The sequence below is a fragment of the Chrysochloris asiatica genome, unplaced genomic scaffold (assembly GCF_000296735.1).
Source record: "Chrysochloris asiatica unplaced genomic scaffold, ChrAsi1.0 scaffold00059, whole genome shotgun sequence".
Classification (NCBI taxonomy): Eukaryota; Metazoa; Chordata; class Mammalia; order Afrosoricida; family Chrysochloridae; genus Chrysochloris; species Chrysochloris asiatica.
The window spans coordinates 3,855,229-3,868,004 of record NW_006408577.1 but is presented as its reverse complement, the minus strand read 5'-3'; the positions used below and the strand labels follow the sequence as shown (position 1 = coordinate 3,868,004).

Below are 12,776 nucleotides of genomic sequence, written 5' to 3'. Positions count from 1 at the left end.
AAAAAGAGGAAGACCCCCAGTGAGATGGATTGGCAAAGTGGCAGCATCAATGGGCTCAAGCATGGCAACAATTGTGAGGTTGGCCCAGGATCGGGCAGTGTTTCATTCTGCTGTGTGTAGGTCACTATGAGTCAGTACCAACTCAATGGCACCTAACAACAACAACAACAACATAAAGGCACTAAGTGTTTGGCTAACTTACTTTCATGAGTGTGCTCAGTTTCAGAACATGGGGGCTAAGGTAGAATCACCACTGAGTAGTTTACCTCTTTTCCAGATGGGTCTGGTGGAAGGCGATGGGAGAAGAAAAGGATAGGATGTTATGATTCAATTGTTAGTAGTTGTTATCAGGAGTAATTGTGATTATCACAACTGTAAATCTAGAAGGTGTATAACTAAAAGGGAGGGAATAGTTAATCTTTCATTTCAGGAACAGAGGACCCTAGGACTATCAGGAAGGAAGAACATGAGTGGAGCTTATGTTCCTAACCTGAAAAGCAGCAACAGCAGAGCCGGTGGCAGAGGCAATGGCACAGAGAGAGAGAGATAGGTTCTAGGCCCATGGATTGAGAAAGGCTGTGTGCCTGAGGGCAAGAGGCTGGCTTGCAAAATGTGGCCTTTGGACATTTAAAAGAATACATATTTTATGTTTTATATGTGTACATCAAAACAATAAAATAAAATAGAGGTAAATACTGTTAAGTAATGGTACATGGAAGTGATTGTAATCACTGCAATGAAACAAAATAAGATTTGTTGAATGTAAATCTTATTCAACAAAATTCCCCTGTAAACTTTTACTCAATTCACAACAAAACCCTTTTTTCAAAAAGCATTTTAAAGGTATTTTCACCTACTGTATGCTGTGGTGTGGTGCTGTAGGATAACCACTGGACTGCTAACTATAAAGTTGGCATTTTAAATGCACCAGCCACGCTGTAGAAAACCTATGTTGTTGTTGTTGTTGTTGTTAAGTGCTGTCGAGTCGGTTCCGACCCATAGCGACCCTATATAGGGTTTCTGAGGAGAAGCTGGTGAGCTTGAACTGTCGACCTTGCAGTTCAAACGGCTTTGCAGTCTGGCGTATTAACCCACAGCGCCACACCAGGACTCCTCAGAGGGTTGCTATAAGTCAGAACTGACATGATGATGCTACTGAACAACAACCTTTGCTGTGGCTATATAGGATAAGCACTGGATTGTTGTCCAAAGTTCCAGTATCTATGGGTTTGAACTGCCTTGACAGCACTTAATAACAACAATAGCATTTGCTCCTAGAATCCAAGAAAGATTAAATGACTGGACCCTACTTCCAATCTGTCATATATTACTTAAACCATTTCTATTTTTTTGTTTTTTATGAACATAATGGGATAAGAACATAATTGTTGTTGTTAAGTTGTTAAGTGCCGTAGAGTCGATTCTGACCCATAGCGACCCTGTACAGGGTTTCCGAGGGTGTAAATCTTTACAGGAGTAGAAAGCCTCATCTTTCTCCCGCGGAGCAGCTGGTAGTTTAGAACTGCTGACCTTAAGGTTCGCAGCCCGATTCGTAACCACTACGCTAACAGAGCTCCTTAGAACATAATGGGATAACATAATATATTCATTGTATGCCATTATTTAAAATGACATGGTAGCCAATTTGCTGAAATAATTATAATTGTATGATTTGCCTTTACATTTTTTCATGTGTATGTTCTAACACTGAAAATGAAATTCTGCTTTAATACTGCTGACCCCACAAAACCTCCCATTACCTTATGATTAGGGGAACATCATCAAAAATCCCTGAAGTCACTCTGTATTTTGAATAACTCTACTGAGTCTAGCTTTGTACCTTAGATGATAAGATTTACTATCAAGGTTGAAAGGAAATAGTGTAATCATAAATGCATATATACAAATATGTCTCATATTAACTAATTTTTAGAATCCTGAGGCATGTGTGGAAAATGCTTTATTTTTATCCCCAATTTCTGGGCATATATGGAAGGCAGCGGCTCCATATGATAAGCATTGATCTGTGAACCACAAAGACCATAGCTCGAGCCTGCCAGCCCTTCCACAGGAGAAAGACAAGGCTTTCTCTTTTCATGAAGGTTTAAAACCTATACAGGATAACTGAGTTGGAACCAACTCCACAGCACTTAGCACCAACAACAATGTAGCTAAAAGAGTAAAAGAAAAAGTCAATCTTTTCTAAATTCAGCCATGTTAGGAAAATTCAATAAATACCCCAGAAAAACACTTTACAATATATTTCTTGTTCCACTTTTTAACGTATGACAAACTTTTAAATAATGCCAAAATGCCTGCATCCTCACCCAAATCTTCACTTAGCTCCAGAACACTTATAGCTCATTCATGCTTAGTAGTCATTAGGCCCATTAAATTTAATTGTAACCATATTGTCTCTGCTTAACAGTAAGTGGAAACAAATGGATACCACAAGCTATAATATTCAGATGGTCTAGTCTAAACTGGCAATTTACTGGAAGATTATGTTCAACCCGGGGCTCCAAAGATGAGAAACAGGAGAATTCAGAGAGTTCATTAAGGTCCTTATTGAGGACAGAGGATAAAAGAGTCAAGAATTCTTTTACGTATTTCTAATGTTAAGTCCTTATTTCTAAGGAGTCCTGGTGTGGCTCTGTGGGCTAATGCGTCAGACTGCAAAGCCGTTTGAATTGCAAGGCCAGTGGTTCAAGCTCACCAGATGCTCCTTGGAAACCCTATACAGGGTTGCTATGGGTTGGAATCGGCTCAATGGCACTTAACAACAACAATAGTAAATAGCTTCAATTGAAGAAAGTACATGAGGAGTTATTTTAGAAAAAAAAGTGGGGAATTACTCAAGTTTAGAATGTTGTTGTTGTTAAGTGTCTTTGAGTTAGTTTCACGGAGCAGCTGGTGGGTTTGAAGAGCCAATCTTGTAATTCACAGTCCAGTATTGATCCTACAGCACACACCAAGAGTCCAAATTTAATATTTCTGTTGTTCTTCTTAAGTGTCGTTGATACAATATCTGGAATAGTCAGTCCTGGGTATGAAAACCAGGGATAATTATGGATTCTTCCCTGAGGTGTATATAATGGAGAGAGTGTTGAACATGTAATAATTGATATATATGTTTCATGAAGATGTGTCTTTTAAGCTAGGTACCTTTAAAAGTTTGTGATTTTTTTTTTCCCAACTCTTAAGTTTCCAATACCAATAGACAAATATACAGTTCTCTCAAATTCTACAGAGAGGCAAGTAATACTTAACCAAATCTACAGTCCTGGTGTGGTGTTGTGGTTTATTGTGCTGGATTGCAAACTTGGTCTGAATCACAATGTCAGTGGTTCAAGCTTACCAGCTGCTCCTCAGACACCCTTTACAGGGTCGCTATGGGAACGAAATGACCCAAGAGCACATAACAACAACAATGACAATAATGTGATGGAATAAATTATAGAAAGTAATATTATCGCTTATTTCTACAGGAAGGATTTTGTGTATAAATATCCTTCTAAATAATAATGTAGAAACCAAACCAACTAACTACAGATTATACAAGAGAAAAGACAATAATACTATGCTGCATAACTTCAGAAATTCATCATAAATAAACCCTTAATCAGAAAAGGAGCTGAAAATACAAAAAGCCAAACAGTTTGGTATAAGGACTTTCACTCTGGCTGCCCGAGTCAATATTTGAGAAAATAAAATTCATCATAGATGACTCCCTACACCTGCATCTCAAACCTCTGGTATCATTTCACTGGTGCCTGATTGGAGTCAAGCCCCAAAACAAACACATGACTTTTTCTCTATCATAAAGTCCTGATGTGGGGCTGTAGAATAAGCACCAGACTACTATCTGAAAGGTCACCAGTTTAAATCTACCAGCCATTCCTCAGAAACCCTATATAGGGTCACTATGAGTCAGCACCAGCTCGATAACACTTAAAAACAATTATAAAGTAACACCCTTTGCTATTAAACGTTCCCAGGTCTGACAACTTCAACTAAAAAAAAAAATTTAGTCCTGTTACCCTTTCTTTAAGAAGCTTTGGTAGCATAAGATTTACAGCCTCAGAAACCCTATTCAGGTCGCTTTGAGTGGACTTCATGGTACACCACCACCAACACCACCCTTTCTTTCAGAGTTCTGGTGTGGCCCGGTGTTGTGGGATAATAAAGCACTGGACCAAAAGGTCGGTTTGAACTACAAGGTCAGTGGTTCAAATTCAACAGCTGCTCCTTGGGAACTCTATACAGGGTTGTTATGAGTCTTGGAACCATCTTAAAGGCACTTAACAACAACAACAATAAAGTTGTCAAAATTAAATGTATTAACTAATCCATGCCAGAAGATGGCATATCCTTAATTAACTATATATCTACTTTTGTAGTGCATCTACTACTGAAAATTATAGACCATTTGCTAGAAGGGGATTGATGGGACATTATATTGCCCCATGCCTAATTTATTATCTGTGTGTTTAGATCAGCACAAGTGAACTAGCAAACAAGAAAAAAAAATCTGAATTTACATATAGAAATCTCTTTTTATTCTATTTATCCTATACCAAATATAAACAGAATTTACACATTTTTTCCTAAATCTATAATGAAATTATTCATTCACATATTCTTTATAATTGTTTATTTCTATGAACACCTGAAAGGGGGAGGATGTGACAGGAAGGAGCTATATCTAATTCACTGAACAATTACAACACACTATCTCATCATATAAATTAGAAAGATTTGTTAAATATATTTCTATAATGGAGAATTTAATTTCCTCTGATTTATTATTTGACAATAAGGAAATTTTTTCAAGGATTTTAATTTTAAACTAAATTAATGACAGGTAATTCCTAGAACAGTTCATTTGTTTTTGAGGCAATACTGGTGAATTGGAGATTATTTGTTAAGTTTTACTAATATTTAAAGCTGCACTTAATTTTTGTGTGTTAAAACACATTGGTTTAGAGGGCAAGAAGAAGTACTTAATTAAGAAAGGTCATTTACATTTAATATGTATAATATTTTATTGTTATCATTATTATTTTAGTTTCATTTAGTTAGAGAGAGTACATTCAAGTAGTATTTGAAGCAAATAAAATTGCTGAGTAGGTACATCATTAAAGTACAGATGAAATTATATTCTGTTCATCTCTCTACAATATATCATAAGTGTTAAATATCACATGATGATTATATTACAAAATAGTCATTCATGACAGCTAATATTTATGTTGCACTTTGCAGTTTTAAGGTATGTTCATTTTGTTTTGATCATTATGATCAGCCCATTAAGTAGAAAGGATGCATGCTATATTCTCTATTTTGAAAATGAGAAAATAAAGTTGGGATGTGATTACTCAAGACCACACAGCTAATAAACACCAAGTTTGCTTTATTTTGTGTTTTCTTGTAATTGTTTGCTTGTTTGTTCGTATTCTTAGAGTGCAATCATAGTGCTGGCTCATTTTTATAAAGAAAGCTATCAATCACATCGATACACAGGTAAAGGCTGGTCAGTTTTTGTAAACTATACCACTTGCCACAAACAAGGCTGAAGATGCAAAAAGATGGATTACTAATGTGTTGTTATTTTCTGGGAAATGTTATTTGCATCTATAGTCTCCCCGACAGTGCTGATAAATAGAAGAATAGTATCAATTTGAGGAATAGGAAAATGCAATCTAATGATTGCGAAGTCTGGTAGGAAAAAGGCTAAATTCCCATGGAAATTTAAATATAATTAAACAGAACTTCTAATCTACCAAGTTATGTGGCCCAGACAAAGGACCTATTTAAAGTTTGAGTTTGCTTGCCCACAGGGCCTCAAGGTCTAGTCACATCTGCAGAGTCCTCCCTACGCATGCAAAACAAAACTTTTTCAGTGCTAGTATTATGTTGTGTGAAATGCATGTGCTTTGGTATCAGAATTATGTGTTTCTCTCTGAAATATGCCACTTTAGCAGAACAAGTTAGTAAAGAGCTCATCTCCCAGATCCGCACTTTCCTCAACCATAAAATGTACATGTCTATCATGCAAGAAACAGTAGTTACTGTTGTTTTAGCTCAAATGAGAACCTGATGAAGGTCACTTACATGACTCCACTGTGTTCAACCATTAACGATGCCTGCAAAACTCTGAAAGGTGATCTTTGGCAGATAGAAAGGCATCATCTAGAACACCTAGAAACCAAGTTTGGCAGTATTCTTCAGGACTATCATATGGAGGTTAGTTTTAGGATATTGTGGAAAGGTCATTGTGAGCAAGCAGTGATAGAAAATTACAATAAAATTATCTCAAAACTGAGAGAATTTAGTCACTATGAATTTGTAGTTATATGTATTTTTAAACTATAAGCATATTCACTGTACCTCTTTTAAAATTAAATATAAGTAAATTAAATTTAGTAAGTGAAATAATGTATTTTAAATGATTTAGAATACTATAGCACTTAAAAACATAGAGTCAAATGATAATGCTTTATTTTCAACAGGAATGAACTAGTTTACAGTTTCCCATCAATTGAACATTTCCCTGTGTTTGGGTACAGTAATTAATATTCTATTAACATTTTAATTTCTTTTCATATGTGCCTTTCTTTAAATTAAACTTCATTTAAGTAAAGAAATTGCTTTATAATATAACTAAAAATATCAAGGAGCGTTTTGTCCTGGAATCCTTAAAATGAATCCTTCACTACAACCTACACAGAGATTTCTACTGTTCCTAATGTTCAAATTCCTTTTGTCCACCCTTTTTATTTATATCTGGAAAAACAATGCAACTCCAAGTTCTGCCTGGTTACAAGTTAATGGGATGACCTTTGCTGTCCTACTTGCATTTCTAGAAGCAGCCCACTCAGTAAGTTAATAATGTTTGTGTATTAGAGATCACAGTCCTTTATCAAGAATAATCATGCAGCTTTACTTTTTACAGGAAATGGAAAATAAAACCTCAACAAATGGAGGCAACCCTTTGGAATAGCTCTCAAAGGGCAATGTTGAAAATTGATCGGGTTACTTGTCAATTGCATTATACAGAGATGACATCAGCACCAAAGCTGTAGGCAAGGCGGCTCAGTGACCAGCCCGTGACCACCTTTCATTAGCTAAAAAACCTACTCTGTAAATATATAAGTGTCTCTAGGACTATAATTAGAGATTAGAAACCTAATTAAGGTAATTTCCACCAGCCTCATTAATAAACACTATACCAGATTCCATATAAACACCTGAACACATGACAGCCAATGCTAACAAAACTTTTCCCACGTATCATTCTAGAGGAAAAGCAGACTTGAGGCTGAGACAGTTTCTATAATATTTTTGTTTTTGTTCTTTTTTTAAAATCCATTTTGTAGATTACTTTGTTGTAACTGAAATCGTGAATTGAAACCTCTTGGCAATGACATGATCTTTGATGTTCTTAAAACTATTCTGTTCCCTCAATGTGAAAAATATCATACTTCTTTACCTGGGGAGTTATGCTCATTGAGAATCACAGGTGAGGCTGGTGTGGGTCTTCTTTTCCTGATCTGTGAACAACAAAGGCCCAGCTAAAGTCAGTGAAAATCAGACACTGCCTTCGATTGACTGTACAGTTTGCAAAGCAGCCCTATCTGAATCTTTTTCCAACACACAAATGCAGACATCGGGATGGCACACAGTAGGCATCCATGAATTTTATTTTGAAAAGATACAAATCTAGGCAGTAGAACTATCAGATGCTGCTATCCCCTTCTTTGATTTAAAAAAAAAAAAGTGTATTTCCTCAGAAAAGAAATTGCTTTATAATATAACTAAAGGCATGGGGAAGACATGTTAATTTCAATGTCTCTTTTGGAGTCTCACAATACTAGAAATGTTTTCAAGACTCATTACCCTTACTTGTAAACATTGTTAAAGAAGCTCGTTTTAGCAATTATCATTATTAGAATTAAAAGAGTGAATTTTTCATTTTAAGTTAGATGTATGTATGTCCTTCTCATTTTAAGAACAGCAGGAGTATATGATTAGAATCCTTTATGCATGTATCCTTGGTTCCTTGAATATACTTCTTCAAGGTAATGTCCCAAAATACATATGGTTAGAATAAAAGATAAAATTTTACAAAAGGCATTAGCTCAGAATAGAATCAATGTCTCATTCATCAAAGAGACATATTCAAGATGGTATTTTTCTGGACTGAGTCTAAGTAAATCTATTTCAAATTAGTAAAACACCCTAGAAAGTTATGAGTCATAGATTCAATAATTATTTTTGAGGCCTAGTGCCAAATATTTTGAAAAATAGTTATGGATAATTTGAGTTTTATGAAATCAATGGATTAGAGTGTAAATTTCTTTGTGCTTGCCTTCTCACATTTGTAGTCCACCACAGATAATCTTTGAATTATATCATGAGTATTAGTAAATATGAAGGCAAAATGTGATGCAAATGTAAAGCAATCTCAGATTCCTTCTATAGATAAATAGCAAAACAGAGAGGGATACAGATATATAGGTGCATTAAAAGTGTAAAAAGAATCTAGGAAATGTTAAAATATTATTTATAAACTCTGATAAAATGTTTTTAAATTATAAGTAAACCCACAAAACCCATCTGTCATGTATTTCATTTATTTAAAATGTATTAGTGCTTTGTATGTATAATGAAAAAAAAAATAGATAAAATATTAAGTAAGTTTATAATCTAGAGTCATTCCAGCATTTAGCTGGAATGATTCACTGCTAAATCAATTTTTTATTTTACAAATAATAAAATCAAAGGTTACTCATTTTGATATTTTTTGAAGGTGTTCTAAATTCTAGAAACATAACTGAAAACTTTTTTTTATCCAAATCTGTATTGCTAAATAACCACTTATCCTTAGTGGGTGCAATTTTAGTCAATGATTTATCCAATGCAACTCAGATACAAGTGTGTATAGAAACCAATCTAGTTCTCATTCACGTATCCTGAAAGTCTCAAGAGGTAGAGAAGCTTTCTATCAACAAAAAGAGCACATTTCGTATTAATTCATATACAGGAATGAGTCCCCACCCAATTTCCCTTACCTGCTCTGATGCTTCAGGTGCAATCTGACGCTGGAATATAGGCACAGCAAATTGTATCTTTTTGGGACTGTTGGGCTCCATGATATTGATGAAAATTAGTCTGAGATGAGAAGAGCTCAGAAAGATAACCCAAAGCAGTGTCTGGGATGTTTCCTCAGGATCACTCCACCAAGACACACAGAGTGAGTGTTTCGTAATAAATAGCTGTAATTCCAGAGTAAGCGAGTGAAGATGCAGAGGTTTGAGTAACTGCCTTCTTTCACATCCACAGTGATAGCTGGCTTGACTGTTTCCCTACCAATCCCTTGGATCCTCTCAGCACAATATGGAAAGGAACAATAAGCTAATTGTGTGCCTCTTCACCACTACACATGCCAAGCATTCACTCAGTAGCTAATTGAAAATGTGATGCTAGCCTTGAAGGACCCACTGCCCTGGGATTTGAAAGAAATGCTCTATCCACTGCGCATTACTAACCGGCTGCTCAAAAGTGCAATGTAAGCTCCCTCTGAGTATTGCAGGGATGGGCCATTCATTATTGATGAACATAAAGCGGGAAGTTTTTAGAGTGGGGGGCAGGGTTGGAGTATGGAATCATTTCATTTCTCTTGTAGCAGCTTCTAAGTCAGACACATTTGCTGTTTCGTGTTCAGTCACCAAATCAATGAATAGTCAGCGAGGGTAGGTCACAACTAATAATATCAGCTATATTTATGCTGCAAGATCTCGTTAGGTCAGACTGAGACCAAGAGGCAGAACATCTGTGGTATATGAAGAGAACACTGCCCCAGGGTTCAGCAGATCTAGTTCAAGTTCTTGTCCTACCATTAACAAGCTCTGTGACTTCAAGCAAATCATAGGCTACATCTAATCCCCTGCTTTCATCAGAAAAATTAGGGGTTTGTACTCACTGACCTTTCAGCATCATTTGGTTCCAGCATTCTTTAATTGTAGTTCAGCTTTCATTAGAGAAGGAAAATATCGGACAACTAAATTTAGCAAACAGCTTGGAAGTCATTGGCTGCTATAATGACCCCAATTTTATTTCCTGGTGGAGCCAGCTATATCCTCTGACTTGGATAAATAAAGAAATGACTAGAAACCATCAGTGGAAATCTAATGGTATCCAACATTGTGGTTTGTTGTCAATAGTGGGATTATATGCAAGCATAAGTATTTCAGAAAAGGCCGGAAAGGGATAACTTCAGAATGATAGAGGATGATGTGCATCGTGGCTGGTAGTGTGGGAAGGACATTGGTTTGTTTTCCATGTTCATAGATGTCAACGATGAGGCAGGTAGAATCATCAGATTGGTGTTATGCCTTCAATTGAGTTTGTGAAGAAAACCTGGAAATGAAATTATTTTAATGGTGAAATAACTTCAGCTCTCTACTTTCTTATTTCTTTTTGTGAGGTTTAAGTTTATTTGAAAGGAACTGTTCAACTAATATCAGTTGCTTTTGCTTTTTGACACCTGTCTTTGGATTTCGAGAACGACTAATATTCAAGGACATTGCTTAATAGCAAAACTGGCTTGCTCTAGCTACTAACCTGATGTTTGGTGATTCAAACCCACACAGCAGATCCTCAGAAGAAAACAAACACCCTGACGATCTGTCTGCTCTCCTTAAATATGTGTTGTTAGTTGCCCTTGAGTAGATTCCAATTCATTGTTTGTTGTTGTTGTTAGGTGCCATCAAGTTGGTACCATAGTGACCCCTTATGTGCTGAGTTGAAACTGTGTTTCAACATAGAGTTTTCAAGATTATAACATTATGGAAGCATATATACCAGTCCTGTTTTCAAATGAATCTCTGTGGGTGAGTTCAAACAGCCATCCTTTCAGTTAATAGTAGAATGTTTAGTCATTTGACACCCAGGGTCTTCCCACAACATTTATAGTCATTGAAACCCCTATGAAGCAATCCTACTCTACAACATACGGGATTGCCATGAGATAGACTCAGTTCTATGACGTAGCCTTCAGTTTGTTTATTTATTTATTTACTATTCCAGGTATTACAAATGAAGTTTTATTTTTATTTTATTTTATTTGTTGCTTTTTAAAAATTATGATTCTTTACCAGGAATCCATCTCTTAATGATTTAAGTATGGGATGTTCTGTTAAAAGAATACAGAAAGCAGTATGCATTATTCAAGTAGTTTTCTATACCCATGAGTGGGGGGAGGGAAGCAAATGGAGATATAAAAGCATTTTCAGTTAGAGAACAGTGCTGACAAGCAAGAGGTCTTGTGATTTATCTTTACAGTATAAGAATTCTTCCTTACAGTGGTAAAGGGAAATTGTAAATTATAATACTTTACATACAATAGTCCATAAAAATCCTTAGAAAGAAAAACTGAATTAATATTATTAACAAAGTTACTTCTCTGAATGTTTCCCCAAATTACATAAAATAAAAATGAGAGAAAAATTTTAGTAAGAAATTAATCCAAAATTGTCACTTAGTGCAGTTATTAGGAGAATGGGCTTAGCAGTCTAGGGTTCCAACTCTAGCTCCATTATTTGTTAAGTTTATGAACTTTGGCAGTAACAGAACTTTCTTCTTGTGAGGTTTAGGTGAATTAATTCTCAGAGTATTCATTGCAAGGCTGGCACATGATAGCTATTCAATAAGACACAGATTTTTCTTTAAAACCGTTTTTCAAAAGGGTTGAAGTTGTCTATTCTTAACCTATATTCCTAAGAATCTCATCTATTTAGAATAATTTGATACCAGTTAGGACAATGAGTGAAAAACAGAACTTGCATGTATTTTGATGGTGTAAATAAAAATAAAAAGCTTATCATAAATTGTCCTATTTTGAATAATTTGACCGGAGATCACATTGCAATGAGCATATCTAAGTACTTTAAACTTCTTGTTCTTCATTAGACTAACTGCTGTGTGTCCTTCAGGACTCAGATAAGGAAGCTTTTATAGACATATTCCCATTGGTATTGGGTACACCTGTGTCTACTGTGTTCTCAAAACACCCAGCATATATCTTCTTAGTACAATAACTGTTGGTCTGTGTTTTAACTGTTTAGCAATTGTCAGCACCGTTCATTTTCATAACAAATATTTTTAGACAATAGCATATACCACACTCTACTCTCTGTCATTTTCTGTGCTATGTCACTAGTTACTGTGAATCACTAGAGGGGAGATTGTGTTAAAAGATGTTTGAGGCCCTTTTCAAGCTACATTGTTATTCCAAGGAGTTATTAAAATGAAACTTGAATATGAAAGAATCCAAAATTATACAAATACGAAATTTGAGTGAAGGGATATAATGGTATTAAACACTAGGTGTGCATTTTCTTCCTATTAGAGTTAATAATAATAGCTAACCCTTACTGGGGAAAAATACGACTGGGGAAAAAAATGCCTCCTCAAAGTAGAGTTGACCGTGATGACGTGAATAGAGTTAAACTCGGGGGAGAAAAGCACACAGAACCTTCATTTGCTGATGGGCCACAAATCAAAATGAAGAGAACCAGCTGTAAACATCCATTGAAAATCGGAACATGGAATGTACGAAGTATGATTCTGGAAAAATTGGAAGTTGTCAAAAATGAAATGGAATGCATAAACATCGATATCTTAGGCATTAGTGAGCTGAAATGGACTAGTATTGGCCATTTTGAATCTGACAACCACATGGTTTACTATGCTGAGAATGACAAATTGAAAAG

At 35.5% G+C, this 12,776-nt stretch overlaps 1 protein-coding gene across 2 annotated transcripts in view; it reads right to left on the bottom strand.

Annotated features, from left to right (window-relative positions):
• Positions 1 to 9,390, bottom strand: part of PPP1R1C (protein phosphatase 1, regulatory (inhibitor) subunit 1C) — a 183,030-nt gene extending 173,640 nt beyond the window's left edge. Inside the window, exons 1-2 of one of the 2 annotated variants that reach the window (XM_006864021.1) lie at positions 9,075 to 9,390; positions 7,493 to 7,574 (exon numbers count right to left, since the gene is read on the bottom strand). In XM_006864021.1, the coding sequence (XP_006864083.1) occupies positions 7,493 to 7,574; positions 9,075 to 9,155 (163 nt within the window). In that variant the 5' untranslated portion in view covers positions 9,156 to 9,390. The remainder of the gene's footprint in view (positions 1 to 7,492; positions 7,575 to 9,074) is intronic. The other variant, XM_006864022.1, reaches the window with a different exon arrangement.
• Positions 9,391 to 12,776: the final 3,386 nt, after the last annotated feature.